Source organism: Poecilia latipinna, unplaced genomic scaffold (assembly GCF_001443285.1).
Source record: "Poecilia latipinna isolate Pla-1442-1.1 unplaced genomic scaffold, P_latipinna-1.0 Scaffold30, whole genome shotgun sequence".
Classification (NCBI taxonomy): Eukaryota; Metazoa; Chordata; class Actinopteri; order Cyprinodontiformes; family Poeciliidae; genus Poecilia; species Poecilia latipinna.
This window is the reverse complement of record NW_015112646.1, coordinates 280,062-307,250: the sequence shown is the minus strand read 5'-3', so window position 1 is coordinate 307,250 and position 27,189 is coordinate 280,062. Positions and strand designations below refer to the sequence as shown.

The 27,189-nt window shown below is 38.7% G+C and overlaps 1 protein-coding gene across 4 annotated transcripts; it reads left to right on the top strand.

Annotated features, from left to right (window-relative positions):
• Positions 1-310: 310 nt before the first annotated feature.
• Positions 311-26,861, top strand: cxxc5a (CXXC finger protein 5a). 4 transcript variants are annotated; one of them, XM_015039998.1, is made up of 3 exons: positions 311-650; positions 12,091-13,089; positions 25,771-26,861. In XM_015039998.1, exons 2-3 carry the CDS (start codon positions 12,295-12,297, stop codon positions 25,813-25,815), a joined length of 840 nt encoding a protein of 279 aa, XP_014895484.1. In that variant the 5' UTR covers positions 311-650; positions 12,091-12,294; the 3' UTR covers positions 25,816-26,861. The 4 variants fall into 4 exon arrangements, with proteins under 4 accessions (XP_014895484.1, XP_014895492.1, XP_014895507.1 ...); XM_015040006.1 differs by having other exon boundaries at positions 311-654; XM_015040021.1 differs by having other exon boundaries at positions 312-650; positions 25,774-26,861.
• Positions 26,862-27,189: the final 328 nt, after the last annotated feature.

The following is a 27,189-nucleotide window of genomic DNA, read 5'->3' as shown; positions in this document are numbered from 1 at the left end:
TATGTCACTAGCAGACAATGGCCTGGGGACTATTTTCAGACAATTTTCAATATGGCTTCATTTGCAAACTTTCTCTAATCCAGATGTTTTTCGGCACTAAATCAACGTAATCGACATTAGTTTTCAATAAGAGGTCAAAAAGAGATCATTTCCATGTTAGGTACAGGAGTAAACAGATGAAAAGGAGGGTATTCTTGCCCCGTCAGCCTGCAGCTGTATTTTGAAACAAGCTTCTCTGTGGCTCAGATCTCGCACAGAAATCCACTCCGGGTTTTCCACGGGGCTCCAAAAATCTATGAAATGTGTTTGCATGTTCCTCTCTGCAAACGGGGATGTAGAGGTGGGATTGCAAGCGCCGAGAAAGCTCGGGGAACCCACGCGTTCAACACAGCCTCAGAGAAAGTGCGCTTTTCTCATTGAAGCGACGCAAAATCAGAATTGTATTTTATTTTATTTCTCTTCACGTTTGTCACTAATAAGCAGGCACCGGGTTAGGATTGTGTCTTTGGAAAAAGAAGCTTTTTTGTGCCCCTGTCTTTCCTTGTCTTCTTTCTTTCTCTTTTTTTTGTCACCATTCGCCACGGCAAGGCTGGGAGAGACACGGACCGCTCCGACTGTGGGAGCCCTCCCTTCTGTTTGAATCTGCTCTGGTAGGTGCGAATAATAATAATAATTTAAAAAAAAACGACTGAGTGTTTGCAAATATGCAGATATATGGAAAAGGAGGGAGGTGGGGGTGGATTATGGTTCGAGGTGGTGGAGGGAATCATACTTTGCTGAAGTCTGATGAAAGTTCGGATGTGATGTTAGTGTGGGATGAAGTTAAAGCATGATGTATCTGTACCCTGGAAGGTCTGATCGCAAGACAATACAAAATCCGATTTTGTTATTTTTAAAAAATTTGCTAGGGAAATAAAGTAAGCTGTAACTAAGGAGACGCCACGCTGCTGGACCTAAAGTACCTGCAGTTTAATGTAAACCAGCTGACAATATCGGTTATAGTTAGGATCCATTAATTTGGACATCGCTTTGACAAAAGTCGCCTGGTGACTGTTGTGTTACAAAAACTCTTATGAATGCGGATAACTAAAAGATTCGCGTATCCGTGCGGACCCTAAAATTAAAGATTCCCACTTCCTCGGTTTTTTTTTGTTTTGTTTTGTTTCCAGCTTGTCCTCATTTGAAAGTTTCCCACAGATGTTTTATTTTTTCCGCCACCACAAAAGGTACATAGCAGCATCTCCAAGTGGATCCAAAGAAAAGAAAAGAGAAGAAAAGAAAAGAAGGGGAAAAAAAATCCTCCAACTTTTTTCTGTGTGCGCGCCCGCAGCCTATTCGGGGGGTGAAAGAAGACGCAGCAGCAGGTTATGGACAAAGGATGGAGCGTTGAATCTAATTATTGCCACCAGGCTTTCTAACCTCCTCTGCGTTTGTGCGCGTGTGCGCGCGTCAGTCGAGACGGAGGGAGCTCAGCGAGTGGACAAGTACATACAGAGTCCGCCTGAAAATGGAGAGCTGCGTTCCGCGTTAGGTGTTCCCAGCGTCTGTCGCAAATGATTCACAACCGCGCAGCTATAAACCAAACAATGCTCCCCCTCACACCACCGCCTCCTCCACCACTGCCTCTGTTAAATAAAAGCTGCTAACCTGGCACCTGCGCATGCACTGACGTCAGTCACGGAAACTCATTCAGGACTGATTCCCGGCCAGCGTACCTGACAGTTTGTATATCTGGCTCACCAGGGCAAGACTAAGAATCTGAAGGCAGACAGTTACAGTACCATTTTCTAGATTTGACTACATCACACACTAACCAGTCACTTTATTAGGTACACTCTGGGTTTGTTGACTCCTTTTTGCCTACAGAACCGAAAAAAAATTGTTTGTTGCATAGACTCAATGTGTTGGAAACATTGCTTAGAGATTTTGATGCTTCAGATTTGACAGCTGCACATCCATGACACGGATATCCTGTTCAGCAATATCCCAAAGTTACCGCGTTTGACTGAGATCTGGGGGAATGGAGGCTACTTGAATACAGTGAACTCAAAACAGTTTCAGCTGATTAGAGTTTTATGACATGGTGCATTTTCCTTCCAAAAACTGTCCATCAGAAGATGGGTACACTTCAGATATGAAAGGATGGGCTTGGACACCAACAATAACAAGTTGTCTTGTGATGTTTAAAGTGGCCAAAATGTGCCAGAAAATATTGTTTATGCCTAATTTTGAATGCAAAATGTTGCAACTGAAATTCAGATTCATCAGATCAGGAAACATTTTTCCGGATCTATTACTTTCCTGTTAAGGTGAGCATTTGGGAACTGTAGCCTCAGTTTCCTGTTCTTAGCTGCAGGAGTAGCATCTGGAGATGGTTTCTGCAGCTTTAGCACATCTGCTTCGAGCTTTGACGTTTTGTTCACTGATGGTGTTCCACACACTTTGAACCAACTGCTAAACGCATTTAAAGTTACTTTAATCCCTGTTTAGTCCTTATCCTAACGGCTTAGTTTGAACTTGAACAAGTTGTCTCTACTACCTCTAGACCTCTAGACTGACTAAGTGGCAGCAATAATATTTTCTTGTTCACAATTAAAAAGCACCGATTAAATTATGGATTACAATTAACGACGTCAAGCACAGCAAACATATTTACAAACTACCCTGGATTGCAGTTGCTAGAAAACATACATATTAAAAGTACACATTGTACTTTATCCATAAATCAAAGTCAAAGTGACAGAGATCGAGGTGGCCTCAGCATTTATTGTAGCACTGTTCCTCACTATGAGTAAAAGTCCACTAATTTGAGTCTTTGGTCAGGAATATTAAACATGGTAAAAAAAAAAAAAAAGTCACATTTAACTCACAGACGAAGTCAGACTGGATTTTGACTTGCACTGTAAAGATCCAAGACTTTACTATGACTTGCTGTCTGGGACTCAAGTCTGACAATATTTATCTCATTCAATCAGGGGTGAAAATAAGGCAGAAAGTGTAGTTACACTTGGTGAATGATTAATGTTGACCTCGTGTTTCATAGTGTATACAAATGGCACGTTATCATCGTAATGTTAGGCACACTAAGCGTGGCTTCTCGGTGTGGTTTCTCATCAGGATGTGCCAGTAAAAGGAGTAACCAACCCCTTTCAAGTTTGCCTGCTTTTATTAAATGCTACCACCAGTCTATATCTAAATCAAACATTCAATAATGTTTTGTTTAGGCATAACCAGCAAACTCAAGACCTCAACTTATTGCATACTTATTATACGTATGCTATTTCTTTAGCCTTTTCCATGGGTTTATAGAGCTTTGCATTATATAGTATTGTGTTGATAGCACACAAAAAATATATATTTTAAATGTAAATAGTACACTCTTTTGGAAGGAAGACATACATAGATGAGAAATTCTCTACATAGCAAACAGAAAATGGGTAAAAAGGGGTAAATAAGCGACAGGACTGACATTATTTAATTGTCTTGTGAACATTTGTGAATGAAATCTCTGAATGTTAGTCAATGCTTCAGTTATTAGTTTCTTAGATATTTTAGTATCTCCAGTTTAATGATCATATTCAAATACCTTATATAGATTAAGACTCAGTAATAAAAAAAATATTTAACACACACATAGTCCTGCATATTTATTGGCACCTCCCATAAAATTTTGTTACAGAGCCTTAAAATAAAATAATTGACTTGGAGATTTTGTATTCTCTCGTGTCTTTCCTACTTTGGAGAGAGGCTAAAGGAAATTGGTGTCAGTGTCACTTAATAATTCTACCCCATGAAAGCAGGAAGGCTCAGATTACTGATCAAAAGTTCCTGTTCATTCTGATCAACTTACAAAAAGTTCTTATTCTTTCATATCTATTATTAGGAGTTTTCATTAATGGTTACTGTGATCTTGTATTTTTCTTTTTTGTTAACTTATAATTGGGATGATTTTTTCCCCCCAGTGTCTGGGGTCTTTCTGGATGGAGTTTGCTTGTTCTCCCTGTGCATGTACAGGTTTTCCCCTGGTACTCTGGCTTCCTGCCACAGTCCAAGAGCATGACTGTTTGGTTCATTTAAAGATCAGTTTGCAAAAGCAACACTTTGTGTTGGTGAACTACAATTTTATTGATGTCATTACTTCTAGTAAAGGGAAAACAATGTGTAAACTGTGAGAGAAGCCTTAGGTTGCTCTTGGGTGGCTGTGCAGGGGACTTCTGTCTTGAAAGTGGCAAGATTTGACACTAGGTGCTTTTAAGTGGGGCAAATAGATTAACAAAAGATACAAAAAGTTACAAGGTTGATCATTGTCAAGAATGAGGTGAACAAATATGCTTACATCCTCATTAAAACTAAGAAGTTGAAATGGGATGCATGGGAAGTTCATGTTACTTTACAGCCACTAAATGCTACATTATTGTAGCAGAATTAAATTGGTCATTATGTGCTTATGCCAAAAAGACAAACAGTTTATCTCCTGCTTGCAGTATGTAGAGAATCATTTCTGGCTGTAGCTTCATATTGTGTAAATGGATCTCAGATTCTTATACAACGTGTAAGAGTAAAGTGTAAAGTGTATACACTTTTTTATTATTACTTTAGGTTTAACCTCCAGCTAATTATAGTAACTGAAATCATGCAAATTATTTCATTAAAATAAACCCACAACACTTGTTGTGAGGGGAATGTGTTCCTGCACGTGTGTGTACATTTGGGATGAGGGGTGATGAGAGACAAATTAATGACAATGCAGTCAGTTGCATACAGGAAAACGGCTAAATAAGTGTAATAGCATATTTATCTGAATTCTTATTTGGTCATTTTAGAATGTCCTCAGTTTTGCATTTAATATATTTTTATAGGACATGTTTGTAAGGGAACGTCTAGCTGCAATGGACATCTCCATTGCAGATGTATGGAAACTCAGAAATATATCAGGTAATACAATGTGGCTAAATTAGCAACGACAAAACTCTAAATCAAATTCAGATTGTCTGCTGAGTGGGCACTAAACCTACCATGAGATTTATCTTGCCATGTATGTTGGCATATTTAAAATGCTTTCCATGTGGGTCCATGAAGAAATGAAGCATATTCTATAAAACATCGTGTCCTGTTATGTATAGCTTATGATGCACTCCCATAATCAGTGTGTGCTTTTAGAAGACGGGTGTCAAACTTAGTGTTGTTTTGCGTCGGAGTAGCCTGGCCATCGCCTTCCTATAAAATTCCCTCTTGATTAAAATTTCGCTTCACAGCACAGTCTGGGCTTTCTCCCATTTACTTGGATTCCTCCTGCAGAATTTGTACCGCATTACGTACGTCATGGACAAACGTCAGCGATTTCGTTAAATTTAAAAGAGTCCACACCTTCTGTACGAAGGAAAACATAGAGGCTGGTTTTTAATCAGGCTAGCATCGGAGTAAATTACTTTTTGCCCTAATGTCACTCCTTCTTTTTATTGATTCTCTATCTAATGATTACCTGACTGTTTTGGGCTAAAGGTAACAAAATGTGGTCATGTCTCCAAGTGGTCCAGTCAGGAGAGAAGTCCGACTCTCCTGGCATGTCAGCCACTCCAAATATTCAGCCTGCTGACGTGATTGAATCTTTCTCAGTACAGACAGAGCTTCTGCATAGCATGCCATGAGATTAAGTTACATATTACCAGGTAATTACTGCAATGTGCGTTTTGCTCTCGCATATGAACTGCAGCAGTTATTTAGTGGTAAATGTGGTATTTCTTAGTTGCAATGTTCATGTTACACTTTAAAGTCATTCCTAAAGCTGTATCTCTCTTTTTTCGCCATTAAATCTCAAGACAAATAAGTAAACATGTGAGGACCTTATGTCATTTAAGGATAAATTTGAAAAGTTTTTTTGACAAAGCTCCCCAGTGTATTTCAAGAGTCAAATTATATTTCGAGTGATGACATTGAATGTACATATCCAAATACTTAAACTTGCTTTCTTCAAACTGAGGAAAAAAAAAAAAAGCTAAATTATGACAAAGCTTAAAAACATAAACAGTTCCAAAAGAAATACCTCAACACTACGGCTACTGTTTCTTCTCCTGTGTAACTTCACCTAAGGAACTGGTCACCAATTATTTTTGCAGATGCTTTAATTATAGGTTCTCACAAAACACTAAGGCTTTGCAGTTTTGAGCTGAGCTATCTGACCGTTCTGAAGAATGATTCACTTGTGTAGTTCCTGGACTGTATTGATCTTTTGGTAATTTATACATTGGTCTTTATCTCCGTGCTGTCATCCAGTGTTGCACATTGTGCACAAAGACATTCACAAAAAATAATAAAAAAAAGAAAACAAGAAAGAACCATTGAGATATCAAGAACAACTTATATGAGCACATGTTAAGAAACGGAAGAGGCTTAACGTGCAAGAAATGCCACTTTAATATGTGGTTCAAGAAAAAATATTGTCCTAAAAGACGTCACTTAGTCTTTACATTTTGGATGTGCCAATAAATAAAGTGAGCCTGTCAGTTGAATTAAACTACATCAGCTATAGTTTTACCAAAATGACATCCAGGCTGTCTTTAAATTGCAGCTGCAGTTTAGGAGACAGTTCACATGAGGACATGAGGCTTCTCTGTAAATGATGCGCTGAGGGGAGCTGAGAAGCCAGGGTGTTGGAAGTAGAGGAGGGTGATTAACCAGGGACTATATGCCATGCTCAAGGTCTATTATGATTGAAAGAGTGTGACTGATAGGGCACACAGCACGGGAGGATGAGAGCGAAGCTAATACATTGTAGGTGGACTTGCTGTCAGTTCTTACCTTATGTTTTAATGCAGTAACAGCACTGTATGACTGCATGCTGGACAAAAAAAAACCTCCCCCCACATAAATATGGTAAATAAATATTTGCCATTAGAAGCACTTTTGTAATTTAGCAGTTTATATTTTTGTACCTTTTTACGTTTTTTTAGTCTCATAAACAAAACAAAGATTAAAGAACGAGCCATTCAAGATCAGTGCCAATTCTCAATGCAGTGCTACATTAAATTAACAAACGGTATGCCGTATATATTGTTAAAAACTGAGTAGTTTTACAGTGTAATAGTATAACACACTGTATTCCGTCATTTCTACATGCCTTACATTAGTGCTTGGATTTTCGCTCAGTGATGATGTTCAGGACAGTGCAGGACAGCCTCAAAATGTAGTTAAGTTAGGGTAATTTATACATTGGTCTTATCTATAGGAGTTGTCAGGGACCAACTCCTACAGTCGTTTACTTAAAAGGCCAGTAGCTTTTATTATTTGTTTCTAAAGAAACAGTAGCCGTAGTGTTGAGGTATTTCTTTTGGAACTGTTTATGTTTTTAAGCTTTGTTATAATTTAGCTTTTTTTTTTTTTTATCTGACTCAACACATATTGCAGGCTTTAGCAAACTTACAACTTACACTTGTTGTAAGGAAACACCTCAATTTTGTAAATTGAGGTGTTTCCATTAAATAAGAAACCTGATTAAAATCACGTGAATAAGTTTTGTCATGGATTGAATAATTGAAAAACATGCTGCACCATCATCCTTCTACCTCTTCCAGACGTCGTCTTCGTTTTTTCTGTCAGTGGTAACATCTGGTTGTTGATCACATGACTGGTGTGATGATTGCAGTTTTCAAAATACACTAATTTTGAAATAGATGGAAAATCACATCATTCTAGCGCAAAATAACTTTTGTCAAAAAAACGTGTTTTTTTTTTTTTAATCGGTGTGTTTAAATGGGCAAATTTAATTTCCCAACTCCAGTTTGCACGACTTTATGGTCAATGGAAACACAGCTAATGTTTTCACAAGGAGCAGGATTTGACATTGCTAGACTAAAGTTAGTTTGTTTGCTGTCTGACATAATATGACCTTGATCATTTTGATAAATTGACTTGGAAACATACAGACCCAGTTAGTTTTGTACATTTGTACCTTTGTAAGCATCAGTGGTTGCTAAGATTCACAAACATTTACTTTCTGGTTTAAAAGTGAAGTTTTTAAAATGAATATGTGTACAGGTTATTGACAGTATATGTGTTATTGTTTTCCTTTAGGACTTTTTAGATTATTTTTGGGTTATTGTGCATAGTTTTCACACACACAAAAAATATAGCATTGTGTCTTATGGTAGACTAAAATATTTTTTACATGCTCTATATGTGCTCATTTTCACTCCCTTCCATTTTGCCACAAGTTAAAAGTTGGCTAGTTTTAAAGAGGTTAGCAAATCTTTGTCTTTGAAATTGACAAAGACAGATTTTTTTATCACTATCAATGGAGTCTATATTAAAGCATTCCTCCACTTAACTTTCAGGAAAAGCCATGTTTATAGAAGTTTATTCATTAGGCGATATGTCTGCCTAATCAAAAATAAAAGTACTTCCTGTTCTGTTAACTCTTAAATTCACTCACTAGACTATGTATTCTTCAATACGTTTGAATTTGTAGCGTACTTTGTAAGTTGAATCGAATGCTAAAATATTGTAAAATAATTGCTAATTAGTGTTAAATGACGTGTGTAAAATGGTCAAATTACCGCAATTCACTGTTATTATGGGTTGCAAATGTTTGCAATTGTTTTTTTTTTTTTTTAATAAAAGAAAAACTTGTTCACTTAAATAAACCATCACTAAAACAGTTAAATGTTGACTGAAGACATAGTTTAGAGGGATTTTTTTAGTCACATACAAAGCCTTCTCCAGAGACTATATGAAACATGAAATCCACTAATTCAGCACTCTTTACTCGCAGCTGAGCACAGATTCTGGTAGGACGGGGATGCTGTCGGGAAACCAGACCCGGGTCAGTGCAGCATCGGGGAAACTGAAACTACGGGGTTGAAGGGCTGCAGAGCTGGCTCTGGTTCTTTGGCGCCGCATCCCCCTGAGCTGGTGAAAATGTGGGGGCTGTGCTTTAGCCTTTGAAGCTTTACCTCCCACTAATTCTGGCCTTCCAATTTCCACACACTGCACAGAGACCCCCCCCCCGACCCTCCATCCTCCGCCCCTCTCTTTGCCTTTGTTTCCCTTATAAGGATTTACCCGGCCATTTCCTCAACGTTTCTGAAAGGTGGTGCGCTTGTTTGTTAACATGGACAGGTCAGAAAATAGCATCATTATATAATTAGGTGTTTAATTGCTCTGGAGTGTCACGGGTTTGTTTAAACTACGAGTAAAACTCGTTATAAATAAATACCACTTTATATTGTTGACATTGGAAATTTTAGTAGATAACTGTGAATTTCAAGATGACAAACTTTTTTTTCTAAAAGTAAAAGATAATGACAAACAAATGTTTGTCGGTGAAAAGTGGATAATCTGCACAATCTTGAAAATTTGGGATTTTTATTCATCAGGTTTCAAGCCTGCTTAAGTATGAAAAAGTAAATGCAATTAGTTAGACATTAAAATAATTAAATTTTTAAAAATAAAATTCAAAATATTTGAAAAATAAAGTGTTTTGTTAAATTTTCTAAATAATGTCTTTAGCTTTGTTTTTCCACACCAAAACATAATTTTTTGTCAAAGCCTTGAACCTTCTATGTTTTTGTGTTAACCCACAGATAAATGGAAAGTCATTAAACAATTAAAAAAGAGATATTTTTGAACTTTCTTTCAGCTTCTAAGGCCATTTTTAATGTGTCTTTTTAAATGAACCTGTTGTTTTCATAAACAAAAGAAAAGATCCATAGATCACAAACTCTTTCTATGTAATATGTATTTATTAAAGGATGACGCAGTGGAAATTTGATGTAATTTTAAGGCTAAACATGATAAATTTTAAAACATTCCTGTCATAAGTTGTTCCATATTTTCTACAGAAGTTGTGAAATAGCCCTTTAACACATTTAAAGAATGTAAATTTGGTCTACTTCACATTTATATTCTTTCATGATCTGTATGTATTAATATTAAAAAAGAACCTTGTAAATTATTTGTGCTCTGTGTGGTGAACTGCTGGTGAAAACATCCTAAAAATTAAACCTGATAAAGAATCAGTGTTGTTCATGAAAAAAGAGCTGTGGCAGCAGTGGAAACTTTGGACATGACCTCATGTGGCCAAACTTTTGGATTGGTGCAGCCAATATTTCCTGCTGGATAAAGACAAAAACAGACTGTTTTGGAATACATTGCAAGCAGTGCCTTGCTTGTGATAGAAAGTCATTTATCAAGAAAATTATTGTCCTTGCTACAAATTAATTCATTAGATTTTATTATATTGAAGTAGCAGGGACTTGGCACCCCACCTGGTAATTTCCTTGCAAGCCAATCAGAGAATCTGCAGGGGAGCAGGTGTTGCCTCATCAGGCAGGAGTGTGTAAGGTTTGATTAATGGATTGATTTGGTAAGAAAAGAATTAGAGGTGTTGTAAAAGCTGTTCTTCTTGGGCAGAATTTTCATCAAATACTTCCGCAGTTGGGTGAGAAATTTCAATGCGCCTAATGAAACTCATTCACAGGTTACCATTGTTTCCTGCACAAATTCCCTACTGAATAGCAAACGTTACATCAAATCTGTATTAAAAAGGTTTTATACTAAATTCTAGTTCTGAAAGATGTGATAAGTTGATTAATTTGGGGGACCTCACTTGTGGAATAATTTAGTTTTGTACTCGTTTGCTGTCAGATTTATAGAGTTTTAAGTTTATTCTCACACTTCTGGCTTTGTTGCTTCTCAGCCACACAGAGCAGCTTTTAAACCAAAATGCTCTAAAATAGTTATGCCCCACTCGCTCAGCAGATGACACATTTTATGCACCCTTAATGGATTTGGCTGATAAGAGCAAGCAAACCCAAAAGCAGAGCTGAATCCAAGTGTGTAGTAAATGCTTTAATGTTTCTTGAAGCCGCATATGTGGTCAATTGAGCGGTGCAACAGAAGGTCGAAAGCGGAAAGGTGCACTGATCAATTTTTGTTCAGAATCAGCGATTCTGAAAAATCTCTGATTGTGAAGTGGTTAATTGAAAATTTTAACCAACTTTTTGTATCCTATATTAGTAACTAGCACGGCTAATAATGCTAAAACACCATTCTCCATTTGTATTGCTCTAAGAAAGTAGATCCTTCATTTAAGTCTGAGATTTATGAAAAACTGCCACAATTTCTAAATTTAAATCCATGACAGAAAGAGTTTGAATCTCAGAACAGAGCAACTTTACTCTACTGCATTCAGCCTTCTTGTTATCCGCTTGCTGTCTTGCTCTTTCTCATATTATTGTGGTGTGAATGAAATGAAGACATACAGTATTTTTATGTGTCACAGAAAACTATTCCTCTTCCAGCAGCTTCTTAAATCTCTCTGCACGCACCGTGTTCATTTTATGCAATTCTTGGTTTGGTTTGCGCAACCGCAGGGATGAGAATCGTCTTATTCCAGACACAGGACAATTTCTTGGTGACTCTCCATAAAACAGGGTTCCTACACAAAAATATGGAATTGATTAAATCATTTTCAAGTCTGGATGAATGAGGAAAAATTAAAATTGAGTGCCAAACAAGTTTGTGATTTATTTATATCCATAGATTAGAAAAATCTAAATTTATGTTAAAATAAAGAGCTTCTTTTACTTTAATTTACTTAGATGATGGCCTTTAGTTTTGATGTGTAATAGCAAGTAAGATAAGACAAACACTCATTCTAAAATCAGCTTTTTTGCCCTCCATGTCATTTTAGTTCTAGGTTTAAATCGAATCCATGGATCTTGAAGTGATGCCAAACAAATTTTTGTTTTGGGAATTTAAGGTAGAACTGATCGTAAAATATGATTTAAAGGGTCTGTTTGTAATCCAGGACAATGTAGTCTATATATATTTCTATGTTCTCTACATTATAATTGATCTGAGTTGATATGTCAAAAAATTGTGAGATGGCCCTTTACCTCACTCATGAACGGAAAGCCAGCTTCAGCACAGATAATGAAACACAACAATCCATAACTTATGTGTTCCGATCTCCATAAAACAAAAAAATCATAAAAATGTAGGAAATTAAGTCGGCAGAAGTTTGGAAATGTTGGATGGAAACATCTTGAGAACCTTGAATAATAACCCCCTTTCTCTTCTCTCCCTGTAAAGTTTCCTGAAAGCCAATGGAAGAACGTGGATGAGGGCCGCGCTTCTAAGGAGGAGGAAGGCTTTGGTGCCTGTCTCTTTCTGACCGGCTGGCTGGCCCACTAACATTAAGCAACAGTCTCACCAGGGCAGAGTAAAAGTCCTTCATTGCTCACCCCTCTCCCCTTTCCACCCTCACCCCCGACCCAGGCACGTACGTACCGGACCATGTCTAGTGGGTTGTCGGAGGGACCCCAAACAGAGGACCTGGAGCGGAGTAGCTGCAAACAGGACTCTCCTGTCATAGAGCGCAGGAATCGGAGTGGCATCATCAGCGAGCCCCTCAGCAAGAGCCTTAAGAACTCGCGTACCCTATCTCAATATACAGCGGTCTCCTCTGCCACCACCAATGGACACACGGACAATAGCTCGACGAAGAGCCACTCGGCCAAACCTCAACCGCCCGCAGCTCCCCAAGCCACTGTCTCCACACTAACAGCAGCCAAGTTGGACAGAACCTTAGAACAGGTTCTGGAGGGACAAAATGGCCTGCTGCACTTTGCCCAGGCAGCAGCGCTGCTAAAGCGAGCCGGTATGGAGCACATGCTCCTGCCTGGGGGCATGGGAGTGGGAGTTGGCGGCGGAGACGCAGGCTCGGGGGCTAGCGACTTGGAGGGTACGTCTGTCACGGACGCCGTAGGTGGTCCCGTTGACTTCCCATATGGAGTAGGGAGCGGCTTCCCCTTCAACCCGGGCCTTTTCATCATGACACCGGCTGGAGTCTTTCTGGCGGACAGCGCGCTTCACATGGCTGGCTTGACCGAATACCCGGCACAGAGCGAGCTGGCCTCTGCTATCAACTCCGGCAAAAAGAAACGGAAACGCTGCGGCATGTGTCCGCCTTGCCGACGGCGGATTAACTGCGAGCAGTGCAGCAGCTGCCGGAACAGAAAAACAGGCCACCAGATCTGCAAGTTTCGCAAATGTGAGGAGCTGAAGAAGAAACCCTCTGCTGCACTGGAGGTAAGACAGTGGTGGTTAAGATGTACTATTGCTTAGTGAGGTGAAACAACTGCTTGAATGGGTTTAATTCAGAGCGACAGAGACAATCTAGCAGAATTTGAATGCACCGACCTTGGCCTCCAAGTGAGACACAAAAATTCAATCATATAGATGGGGGATACAGAATGATATGGAAAAAGTCTGAGGTTGAGAAGTAAACTGCTTTTTAAAAATACAAATAGGACTTTTGAATCGTCTTCCCCCTGAAAGAAAATTAGCAAAGTGGGGGTATATGGTGGGCCGAAGGCTTCTCGAGCAAGGAAATGACAGGTGGTGAGGAGAACGGAGGGTATGTTCAGTGTAAGCAAACGCTATGGGGTCTCTTTAATCTGCCCACTATGACCACACAAGCGCCATGCCTACATATTTCAACCCGAACACTGATTCAACCTGCCACCGCAACGCAACTGTATTGTTCAAAACGTTACACTTCCCTCAAGCGGGACCATTTTTAGTCTGATCCAATGTAACTCTTGTTTTGCCTACTTTGGCAACAGAAATTTGAATAAAAATAATGTGTGAGTTTGTGGAATAAGATTGGCAGTAATTGTGGATATGTGTACAGTATGTGTTTGAATGTCGGTATACATGTGTGGGTATGTTTGTGTATGAGTGTGCGTATAATGAGGTCCATCTGGCTGCAGAGCTGTCATCTGGAGCACCAGGTGTCAGTGTGGCACACTGCACCCCCTCTTCTGCTTGCCACTGTCCTTCTCTCCTGTGACACTCCTGCTCATCTAAATGGCCCTCCATACTTCCTGTCTGCTGCCTCACACTCTGTGGCCTAACTAACCCTGGCCGTGGTGGCAGATGTTTGATCTCAAAGGAAACAAACTTTTGTGGATGATGGTGTCACTTTTGCGTTGCATAATAAATTGATAGACATGAAACACTGTGTGAACATAAACCAATAGAGAGGCCGCTGGTCTAATTGACCCAAACCGAATCTATGCTGCAAACGGCTAATGGCTTTGCTACGATCTCTGGCTGATGCTGATTGGGACGGACAGCTTAGTCTTGTGTTTGCAGGCTAAAAGGTTAGTTATCCAGGCCTGATGTGCTGAGTTTGGCCCCTTGTGATAAACTTGACACATGTGTAAATATCAGATAATTTTGAGTGATACAGCTCTCTGCACATGGCAGGAGATTTCAGAATAATGAAATGCCACAATTCTTTTTGTCAGCATGGTTGTGTTATGCCTGTATTGTGCATAAGTAAAAGGCCATTCTGACCTTTTTTGGGTATGTGAAGTAAAAAAGATAAACACTGACAGATTGATTGATTAACTACAGAAAATACCACAGTTTGCTAATATTAGTTGCCAATGAAGTTAATATCTACTTCCCATCTGCTGCAAATGAAATGACTTTTTTGAATTTAATCACTCTGGACTTTATTTTTAACAAATCAAGTTCAAAACCAAAAGTACTTAGACTGGTCCTGCCTGAACTCAATAATCGGAACAGAACGTCTTTGTTTTGAAATGTATGTTATGACATTTTTATTCTGTTTGTAAAAATAAACAAGGAGAGTGGGAGAGAGTTTACAATACTATATTCCAATTCTCTGTTACGTGCACACTTCCTGTCTGAAAGTGGTGGTCTGAATAAACAGCAAACATGTCTCCATAGAAAATATTGTTTTCAAATAGCTTCTTGCACCCTAATATTAAAATGATATGACTTTGGGTCTAATTACATCTGCAACCGCTTCTACACTGAAGAGTGGTGTCGTTAGCTCTTAGGTATAGTGCGGTAAAATGCTTGAAAAACTTTGAAATTTGAGGTTTTGACAGCGATGTATGGCCTTTTCACCAGTCGGCATATGTATATGTCTAATAGTAACTCATTTTGAAGGCTCGTGATAGTGGAATGGATCAGAGTTAAGCATCAAATTTAATCCTTTTGTCAAAGCTTGTCATACAGAAGAATACTTCTCATCAGGGGCAGTGAGACTGAAAATTGTTCAATTGCTGTCACTAGCAGATTTCTATTATTTATATTTTAGTTAAAAAACAAACAGCTGTTGTGTCTTGTAAGTCAGTGTCACGTAATCAACACAAGTCTTCCGCAGTACTTCTCAAGCATCCTCAGCAGTGGGATTAAAGTTTTGACGTGGTGATGGAAGTGGAGAATTTGTGTTCTAGTGTTTTGATTTAGAGCCTGTTTGGGTAATTAGTTATTTTACATTGAGTGAGCGAACATGTGAGCCCTGTGGGTTCCTACTGCCCCGGTGACGTACTGCCGATCTGTCCAGGGTGTATCCCGCGTCCCGCCTATTGCCGGATGAGAGCTGGGAGATGGCAGCTATTGCTGACCTCATTTTTCTGGGCACATACAGTCGCCGGTTGTGGACTTGACCAACTAAAACAGCCTCATATCATAACCATGTCCACACAAGCTCATGCAGTGCAGTACAGTGAGCATCAGGCATGCACTCCGTTCACTTACATCAAGAATGTTTTAATGATAGGTCTAGCTCTTCTTGTTTCATTCGTTTCCTGCAAAGTAACTCTTTGAACCATCATGAAGAGCTACATTTTGCCCCCCACAAGTTTGGGATAAAGCTTGTCAGCTAAAACTTAGTGGAAAATGCGTTCCCAGTGAGAGCTATAGCCAGATCTATAAAGTGATGATTTCCCTTTGAGGTAGCATGTTTTACTTCGGCTACTCTCAATTTCTAAAATTAAATCAAAATTTACCTGAAATAATGGCCCATGATGGAGATCTCAAGAGATCCCGATTTCAAACCAGATTCTTCACGAATCATTTAAGTGCCTTTTTGGTTTTTTTAGGGATAAGCAAACAAAACCTTTTAAAAAAAAGATTTCTCCAAAAAGCTTGTTAAGACTCTTGGATGTGTATTTTGAATGTATATTTGAGTATGATTCAGTACAGCAATCAACAAAATCCTGAAGGAAAACTTCAGCTAGATGCTCTGAGTGGTACTAAATTTGAGGTTTGGAAGTGAAGGTCATTATCTTCCTGAATCTTGGTCGTCTGACCGCTGCCCTGCATGCTTTAGCTGTTTGCCTCTCCATCATACCTGATTCAAATAAACAAGCTTCGTCCTCGACATTTATACAAATTCAAAAGAAGTCCGACCCGATAGTTTAAGCGAGGTGTGTGGAACAGGGACCTCTGCAGGACACTGGTTCCTGCAGAGGTCCCAACAGTTTACTTGTTTCTGTGGTTTAGTATTTTTATTATATATATATATATATATATATATATGTGTATATATATATATATATATATATATATATATATATATATATATATATATATATATATATATATATGGCTATAAATAGTGATAAAAATGTCCAAATCCTCCCTGTGATGTAGCGGCTTAATTCTATTTTATTTTTGTTCTGATCCCGTGGCCGGTTGAATCTGTTGAAATATGATACATTAGCTTCTGATCAGACCAAAATAAATCTAAATGACCTCCACATTTTCCTCCAGTAGTCTATGAATAGATTATAGAAAATTATTTTAAATTGTCAGTTGTCAAAGAGGGTACGGTACGTTCCCAACAAGTATAAATTGATTCACAGTCATTGCAGCAAAAGACACCACTTACTAAAATAAAAAAAGTCAGGCACCTTCTCAACAACTCCATCTTCATGTAAATATTAATTAGCAAAGCCGTAGCAATCAGTTTTGATTGGAAGAAGCAGGAGCTTCTCATCTAAAGACTTTGAATGTTACATAGGTACAGATTTTACACATCAGACCATTGCAGTGGAGTTTAACTAACTGATCAGTCTCTCTGAATGGTTTATGCCGCTTGATTTACTGCTTTGTCAGATTAATCTTTCTGATGTCAAATTGCCTCCACCATTACTTGTTTTATTCATAACGCAAAGTAAAATACAACCCAGCTGAGCTTGTACTTTGCTGTACATTTTCAAGAAAAGTTTTAAAATGTTAAACAGTTGCTTATGTGAGCATCCCCCACATTGTTTGGACAACATTTATTAAGGAATCAGAATATATTGTTGAGTTTTGACATTAATATCTTCTGATCTTTACCACTTCAAGTCACACATTCAGTGTCAAAGCTTGGGTTCCCTGTGACATCTAAACTTTTTGTTTACTTTTTTCATCTTAAAATAGTATATATAGAATAAATAACTATGACATATTAAAAATAAATTTGGCATCTTTAAGTTTGACCTGTCATTGTTTAGGTGCTAGCCTCACTGCAGCCTTGTGAGTCACTGTTCCAGTTGTTTTAATCTTAGTCATTAGCCTAATGACTAAGGCTGCAGAAATGACAAATTTGGGTGAGTGGCTATTTTCTTGCAGCCATTTCCTTATGAAGATCAACACACATCGGACTTTCTTCAATAGCATCGTTTCTCATCTTTCCCATTTTGAAGAGTCACAAAGAGAAATAGGACTCTACACGTCATAATTATGTCAGAAGAAAGCAGGAAGTCAATGACTGCAGCATAGTCTTTGAAAGCCCAAAAGGATAAAACAGATAAGACAATATGGCCAGCCTTCCTGTTATCTGCTAAAAGTCTGAATTCCTTCCAGTCTCAGTCAAACATGCCATGCTACTGCAGCAATACAGAAAGACTGACATGCTTTAGCATGGCTGCTTTTGGAACCGTTGTCATAATTTGATCGCAAATCACAACATGAATATATGCTAAGTATATATATATATATATATCTATATATATATATATAGATATATATATATAGATACATTGTTGTTAGTTGTTGCTAGGTGCTCTTGTTTTCTCTTGTTCATCTAAGCTGTCATCAGGTACGACGTCATCCGTACAGACATGAGATTCATAGCCAATAAATTAGAAATGTCTAATTCAACTGATTGTTTTAGATTACAACTCAGTTTTCACTTATGATATATGTTTGCATTGTCTTTCAGTTTTGTTTTTTTTTAAGTGGGATTTGTGCTTCCCATCAGCAGCTTTAGTGCATATCCAGGGTGACTTGGGCACCACCTGCGCCAGAGCAGATCTCCTGGCTCTGGGAGTCGCGCTGAACTGCGATGAGCCTCAGCTGTAGTTCAGACAGCCCCTGAGTGTCATGTTCCACTCCAATCAAAGATGGCACAGTACATCCCCGTCTGCTCCGACTATTACACCCTGTGCGCTTTCAAAGGGGGCATGATCTCTTATTTGAAATATGTGTTGGTCTCAGTTATCCTGGATAGATTTCACTGCTTTCTTCACATATCTGTGTGTGCACACAGTGGACGTGGCGCAACATCCCGCACGTGTTTCACTGCATTTGCATGCAACACTTTTTTTTTTTATTCCCCTCTTTATCTGTTTGTTTCGGGCTGCGGGTGCATGTATGCAAGAACACAAGTGCAGTCCAGCGACGACGGTGGCAGCGTGTTTATTTTGGGTGTTGACGGTTTCCATTGAAAGCTCATGGCAGCTCAAAGAAGAGCGTAAAATTGGCAAGTGAGGGGGAGTTAGCATGCTGAGGCCTTTGCCACCTCACCGCTCACTGGCTGAAGATGTCTGGATTTATTCTGGAAATGCTATGTTTGAGAGAAATAAGTGCAAAGGCAGTTCTCTTCTGCTCCCCGTCTGAATACCCTCCAGGGGTGTCAGTCTCAGCAGCGGTGAAAAGAGAGGAAAAGTAAAGGTTTGGAAGTTCTACTCCTCCTTGTTGTTATCTAAATGTCACAAGACTTTTAGGATCCGCTGTGCTAATGGCTAATATTTAAGTATCTTATCAAAAATAAGAGGAGCTCGGCTTTTGTAGACTTTGTGAAGCGGTGCTGGTTAAACGTATACACTCGGCCCTGCATGTCATTATGCGCAGCTAGCACCTGAAACGTTTTCCTCTGACACCCACTTTGCCAGCATCAGATGGCGGTATGGGAGCAGTATATTCCCTCACTGTCTTCCCTGCCTCCAAGATACCGCACACCAGACAGTCAGGACAGCGGAGACTCATAGAAAGTGACAGGCATGCAGTCTGACGCCGAGATGCAAAGATGTGTGGGCAAGTTGCTGGGCAGGCGGAGGGACATGTTGAGGTGGACAGGAGGGGGTTTGGGGGAGGGGACAACCGAGGCAGCCAAGGTGTCACTGTGGACTGACATCCGCATTAACCCATGAAACTTTTAGCTTGAAGAGTTTTCTTTTTTTTTTTTGAAGTACAGTTCCTAGCAACCATTGTTCACTCCTTATTTTTATTTATTTTTTATTTTTTTGTCATTTTCATCAGACTGCAACCACAAATAATATGGTATTTTATTAGGACTCTAATGGATCATAACATGGATCTGTATTAAGACCCTTTTATTTTGATAACCTCGAATAAAATATTGTCCAACTCAGAAGTCACTTAATTTCCAGTGAGATTAAGATCCGCATGGTGGCAACATCCGGCTCTGGAAATGTAAACACGTCTTTACTATATTCAGATCCTTTCGGCGACTTTTTATCCAAATCTAACAAGTGGCAAATCAGGCCACATTTTACTATGCTGTTGGAAACTTTTATGGCGGCAACACTTGCTGTGAGCACTTCCTGTTTTCCAAGCGTTGCAGTCAGTCTGACATGGTCGTCCATCCTGCAGAAAACCGTCACCAGCAGTCAGAGCAGAGGAAACCCACTCCACTCCATGTCCAGATCGAAAAGAAATCACAAATTTGTGGCCACGCTCACTTTCCCAGCTCCTTACTAGCCACTGGGCGGGATTGTGTGTCTGAGAGAGATGATTTTATACCTGAACATGGGACTGTGTGACAAAAAGCTGTAACCAGTGCCAGAATTCAACTGCTTGGACACTGTTTACCTAGAGAGGCCAGCAATGAGATGGTTTTAAGCTAAATATAACATATTTACACTAAAATATCAACATTTGCACAGAAACATAAAAATAGAATCCTAAATAACCTATTTAATTGGTTTATTGGCAAAAAAATAAGCTTATTTTGAGTTAATTACACTGTAAAAGTGTTCCTTAGACTTCACATGTGATTAATGGACTCAGATGTCAGAGGCTGGAATGGAGGTACTTTAAAAAGCTTAAATTGAATAAAATTGATAAAAAGCAATGAAGGTACTAGACTCCTTGTATTTATTGACATATATTGGCATGTCTCCAGCATGCTCTGTGTCATATTTATGCCCAGAGCTGTGACAGCCAGCTGATTAATTAGAGGATTAGCTGAAGATTAGTCTGAAATTATTTTGATGATTAGCCTCTTCAGACTCTTTTCTGGACTAAAATGAGCTGTTATTTTAGTTCTGATGCTTTTCAACACTGTGTTGCACTGAAGAACCAAAAAGCAAACAAAAGTGAGAAAACAAGAAAAACACTGACTCTTTGTTTGACACTTGAAGCTCCTAATGAGTGCTTATTGATAGGGATGTTCTGAATCAGTATTTTTTGTCTTACATATCAATCAGTCTTTCAAAGTTAGACATTTGTTATCATCTAATCACAGTCCTAGAATTCATCAAAGTCAATGCAATGTATGTAGTTGAAAACACAATAACTTCAATATGCAGTAAAATAACACACCCCAAATCAACAGTATTAGTTTCCTTTAGGTATGTGGCTTTCCACCATTTAATAGACACACCTTGGTGCTGCACAATCTGTTTTTCTTAAAAGAAATGTTTTTTTGTTTGTTTGTTTTTTTTTTCCCAACTTGAGTTTCTGTCATATAGCCTCCACATGTTATGCCAATGCAGGATTAAATCAGTTAATAAGGCTACTATGCTGATCTTACAATGCTTCTTTAACATTTGTTACTAAAGATATGTTTGACTAGAAACAAAAAGCCGGTGTTTAACAATCTCATGTCTTGGTTGTGCTAAAGATGTTTTCACTTGAGCAGCTAAAACCAAGGCTGATGTTCATATATTTAGTCTCTGTTTTGATATGACTTGTTGATATTTTAGATACTTATCTAGTTACACTTGTCTGGTGACACGTTGTGTTCATTTGCCTGTTTCTGAACGTCATGGAAACAACCACGGCTTGAAGTCCACTTTCTGACACACCAATGTCTGTGCTCTAAATCGGAGTTGGCACTGCTCCACCGGTGGCGAGTAGCGGAGACGCATACTGTGTAAATGCGGAGGTTGCGTTACATGTAGTGGTAACCCGGAGGGGCCCTACCTACAAAGTCATTTTCATTCATTTTCTTAGCAATTACCAGGACATGGAGACATAACTCCTGCCTCTCCCAGCAACATTTTGTTTAAGCATCGAACTGTGGACTTGTGATGAAGTTTCCAGGTGCTCCGAAAGAAACAGGCTCACAGCTGCCCAGATCCTCCCACATATGAGTTTGTTTTATCTGGCCTACTTTGAGTGCCGACTCATCACGCAGATCCTGTGAAAATCTCAGTAGAGTTCCGGTAACTCCACATGTTTATGTTTGTGATTGTAAAAGGGAAAATGCTTTTTCTGTACATGCCTAAAAAAACAGCCAAGTTTGTCACGGTTTCTCTTGTTTTGTACTTTCTAACATTGGCTCTAACTAAATGGCCAGGTTTAGCCAGTAGCTAATTCCTTAATGCCTTACTTGCATGTTCTCTTGTCTTTCACATTTTGAATAATAGCTAAGAGAAGTGTATAAATGTGCACCATAAAGAAAGAGCTATCATGGATTGTAAACAAGAAGTTTAATTTCACTGAGGGCAAATTGTATGGGAAATAGAAATAAAAAAAAAAATGCTGGATATTTTTTTATTGTAGTGGATTTCTTAATTTTCCCATTAAATAAACTGTGATTAAATGTTTTTAAAGGAAATATTTTACTAATTTTTACTAGTGGTGCTAATAAATGTGACAGGCGCTCTTTATCTAAGTCTATTTTTTTTTAAAGCCACACATTGTGACATCTCACATTTGCTTCAGCATGTTGAGATGCTTTGAGTTGATTGCGTCTGTTTCCTTATATGTGTTTTGGGAATCCATAGAAAACAATCAGCTGAACACTCAGTTGTGCCCTGAAGCCAAAACTGAATTAGGAATGGTTTAAACAGGTTTACAGATTCTTGCATCACTTATGCTTTCTTTTATTTGGTTTATTACACGGAAAATGTTTGTGTCATGTGTAAGCCAATGGGTTTGCCTTTATTTGAGACGGGGGGGCACATCCATCGACTTGTAGTGATTGGCCTCTTCACACCCACAGATCCCATCTGCGTGAACTCTCGCAATCAGTGTTGAGGAAGGATAGGAAGGAGGTTTTCTATTTCTGAAATGCTGCCATAACCCCACCAACCCCCCCCATCCCATTGATTGCACACGCTTGATAATGAGGAAAAACAGCATTACCGCTCAGTCCCAGCTGTGTGTTGTTTTTCCTCCCACACATTACGTCATGGTCGGTCCAGCCCTTACCAGGTTTTTAACATCTGTGGCAGTGCCAGATGTTGCTGTCCTCCAAGTCTCTGCTTAACAGCTGAGCGCAGCAGCAGAAAGGTCACCGTCAAGATGGAGGAGACGCCGCTGCAATATGTCGGTAGTTAACCTCGGGGTCATTTGTGTTAAAAACGGTTTTCTTAAGACACATAGACTGAAGGCTTGAGTAGCTTTCAGAGGATAACTGTAGGTTTAGTTACTAAAATAAACATGTTATCTACAAAATGTATTGAGTTTCGTCTTCCCGTAGCTAGCTAGTGTTCAATATTTTTGATCAAAACTGGAGGCTTTTATTGACAGTCATTAGATAGGAAGTGGGTGTTCAGGCAAGGGTCTTGAGAGTAGACTCTATATAGACTCTACACCACACGGCGCTCTGTCATTTTAATATTATTATTAGATATTGTGATGAGAAAATAGCTGTAGATCACATGATTGACGCTACCCCTTCGGATATAATCATATGATAAGGTTTGTTTCGTGTGTCAGACCAAAACATCCACACAAACAAGAAAATGGCTGAAGTTTAGTCACCAGGAACTGTTCAGTCTGTGGATCTGCGACTGCAATAAATGTTTTTGTTTATAACATTTCGGAACCTGAAATGCACCTGATAGGATTTTTTTTTTTTTACTTCTTTGATATTAAAACAATCCTAAATCAGGCATTAAAACCACCTTCCCCTTCGACATCCAGATAATTTAACAAACACTTGATTCCTTTTAGTGTTTTAATCAGCTGTATTTACTAGAAAAAGAGACTTTACACAGTATTGGAAATAAAAATGTAACCTTTTTGCAGATAAACAACCATCAGTGTACAGTTAACTTTGCTAGAAATTTAATGTGGAGTCTGTACCTTGTTGCCACAAATTTTCATGTCCATGTGAAAAAATAATAATAAAAAAAAAAAAACAGTGGTGGTCACAAAAGATCAACCCTGACTTAAGTGTAAATGAATGATTTAAATTGGCCTGAAAAGTAATTAAGGCAGGTATTGTTTTTGCCTGAACTAATTTGAACTAATTCCTTTGTGGAAAACACAATTTTACAGCCTGAAAAAAGCTACACCAAAAACTTTAGTCTGATTACGTCAGTGCTAGCCGGTCTTCATTATTATTTTTTCATACCTCAATTTGACTTAAAGAGCAGCAGCAAAGACATGACAATAAGATCTTCTTTCGTTTAATTTAAATGATAGAACAGTATTTGTGTTTCTACTCACTGTTTGGATGGTTATTTATTAAAAAAATAAATAAAAATTCTCTGCTGGTGAGTATTGAGGGAGAACCGAGCCTGATTCCAGCATATATGAGAATTTCACTTGAACAGTCTCACTGTTTGGTGTGATTTCGGGGGTGTATTGCGAGAGTCGGTTAACGTGCCACTGTGTGTGGAGGTGTGTGACTGCACTTGAATACATATTGGTTTCGATGTGAGAGTGTGTGTGGGTGCGTAAATGTTTGCCGAGCTTCTGCCCCTCACACCACCAGCCCCCCTCCCCACCCCTCCATCGCCGCCACCGCCACCTCACTCCAGGCAGTTCTGGCAAACGGAAGAATCCGTGCTGCAGAATAGAGGCGTGCTTTGCAGGACGCCAGCCACGTTCTGGCTCCCGGGACCCGAGCTGCTCTCTATCTCCTGACTGGCAGGCTGCTGCTGAGCCCTGCAGCTGCATGCATGTGTGCCACTCCTGCTCAGTGCAGTCAGACACGCTGATAACCACAGCGACGGGGGGGTGGAGGGCCGGTTTTGGAGGTGGGGGTCGAGGGGGAGGGGGGTGCAAAGCAACATCACCATTCACGATGGTGTGGGAGGGCAATGTGTGTGGTGGCTAAATAATAAATGTGACGTATTGGGTTTTCTGTGAGCTGAGGCCTGTTCCTCCTCTGGTGCTGAGGGCGGTGATGTAGAGATTTCCCTCATGCTGCTAACCAAGGGTCAAACTCTGAAATAGAACCACTACTGAGTGGATTACATATTCAGTTTATTAGCTGATTGACATCCATATTTTAGGTCACCAGAAGTTTTCCGGAGAGGTTTTGTTTTTCACAACTTTACAGTTGAAAACCCAATCTTTCGTCCTGTTGTATTAACTTAGCAAAACAACTGATAAGGTTACTTAAAATATGCTTTCTACATTAAATAGTAGTTAGTAGTAGACAGTGTTTATCTGCTGTAAACACGGTCTTGTAGTGGTTTTAATTTGAATGACAAAAAATAAAATAAAATCAGTGATGGGACATTTAAACTCGTATAATTCAAGATGGGAGACCAGTGAAGACCATTTGTGTCTAAAGCCAACTTCTGATTCAAAAATACAAGTACGTAAAAGCACTATTTTTAAAATCTGGTGGGAAAACTTACAGCATTCGATTAGTAAGATTTAGGGAAAGATTGTAGAAATTCAATATGGAACCTCACTGTTGTAAAAATCTGACCAGTATTCAAAATAATTTTCAAATTTTTTTCCCAGCCTCCCTGTGATAAACCAACTGTTGTATTTGTATGGAGAACAAATATAACAGTTCCCTGGAAAAACTGATAACTTTGGGGTTGACATTTTAAACAACCCTATACATTTTTAGTGCAATTAGCAATAGGAAAACAATAATCCCTGTATGTAGTCCATAACAAATTATATTCCGTCTTAAATTTCAATAATCCACTGATATTTCCAAATCCACCATATTCCACGGCAGACTGACGTCAAACATACACAAATCTATTCTGTCCTTCTGTTGTCTTTTAGTCTGAATTAACAGCAGATTTCAATATAAAAATGTGGTTTATAATATGGTTCTAATAGGGGTTACTTAAAAAAAAGGACTCCTCACACCATTATTTCTAAATCTGAATTCATCCCTTTAGCTTTATTTCTTATAAAAAAATGTACTATTCCTTCTTTAGTTGATTTATGCAATTCTTTACTAATGATGTGTATTTTATTACTCGTTTAAGTTTTATTCTTCATTTTTTTCTCGCATAGTAAAGACAGAGTTTCATTTTCAAGTTATTTTTGCCATCTGTTATGCATTGATATGTTTGTGTGTTTGTGTAAAATTATTTATGTGTGCAAGATGTGGACATTTTAAAAGGAAGTTGTGTATTTGAGGCTAATATTTGCAAACAGACACACAGAAAAGTGTTGGTGTTCATTAACGACTTATTCTTTCTTTCTTTCTTTCTTTCTTCCTTTCTTTCTTGCCCCCCTCCCTCCTCTCTCCTCTCCCTTGTTGTCTTGTGTTTCTCCAAGAAGGTGATGCTTCCTACAGGAGCAGCGTTCCGGTGGTTCCAGTAGGTCTCCTACTTCGCTCCTTTCCCAAAGCTCTGCCATCAAGTGCAATGCCAACTCCTGGATTGTCTCCGGAACAGACACTGGTTAATAAACAAACTAGCAATGAATAAAATTCTATATAAAAAGAAAAACCAACAAAAACAAACAAAAAACAAAAGCAAAGCAGAAAAAAAAAACAATCGGATTATGGGATGCACCTACTTATTCCTTGAACCAAAAATGAAGCATAAAAGAAAAGCATCTATGGCAACTTTTCATTCCCTTTTTCTATGTTTCCATTTTTTCATACCTTTTTGTCCTTTTCCCAGCTGGATTTTTTTCTCTTTTTTGGGTTTCTGTCTCTTAAACACGGAACTGCTCATTGCCAGAAACAGAAATAACGGACAGATGGTGGACAATCAACTAATTTCTGTGTTTGGTGTTAATGTTGTTCATGTGTGAAAAGATTCGGTACTTGTGTAGGGAATGTAAATTTACAGCTATATTTTAAAGCTAGCGGCTAATGGCAAACATCGTAACTCTTCACTGTTATGTTACCTAAACCCTTGTCTAGTTTATGGTTAAGTTTGTTGAAGATGGAGGCAGAAAGTGATTTAAAATGTGACGCTGTCAAGTTCAGACTGAAAAGAAAGTGAATATTATTGCTGGGCAAAACTCTCAGAGTTGAAGCCATCACTACTGTAATCTCCTTAATGAGCCCTCCTCTGCATTTCCAAAATTTTCCTTTCTTGTAAGACTGGCAGCCTTATGTTACTGTGGCCCTACTGAGCATGTGCCAGTACTGCTCAGGGCAATAGCACCAAGCAACAGCACTTGCTCTGAGTCTACCCTACTGAATGCACTGAAAAAAGTTGCATTTCTTTTTTTTTTTTTTTTTTTGTAATTGTTGGTTTATTTGTTAAATTTTCTTAAGGTTTTTTTTTTTTTGTTAAGTTGCTGGGTAGCTGCAGCTTTTGAGAAGAAAAAAAATAACTCAATCTTTGTATTTGTTTAGGAAATTCGACTGGTTTTGTGAATAAAAGGAATGCATGTATTTGTGTCGAACTTTACAATTCTGAAGTTTTGTCTGATTGTCTGTTTGCATGTTTTTTTTAAGAGCGGTTTTGAGTAAGAAAATGAAATTTTCCACGGGTTATGAAAAATGTTTTCCTTTGTTTTATAATTAGATGGCATGAGAAGAAGAAAAAAAAAATCCTTATCCCCCAAAAACTCTTAAAAAGCAACTGAAAGGTGGTGGTTGCAGAGATCACCATCGTGTCCCATTTTGCTGCCTGTGTTTAACTTCCTACACTGGAATGATGGAGCCTTGCTGTGCTAAAATGTAACCAAAATGATTTAAAAGATGTTTGAATAAGAACAAGTTTGATTGCCGTGTTT

Excerpts from the sequence above, each read along its gene's own strand:
- cxxc5a (XM_015039998.1), top strand. The coding sequence starts at position 12,295 with ATGTCTAGTGGGTTGTCGGAGGGACCCCAAACAGAGGACCTGGAGCGG. Across the intron at positions 13,090-25,770 it reads AACCCTCTGCTGCACTGGAG|AAGGTGATGCTTCCTACAGG; the intron begins GTAAGACAGTGG and ends TGTTTCTCCAAG.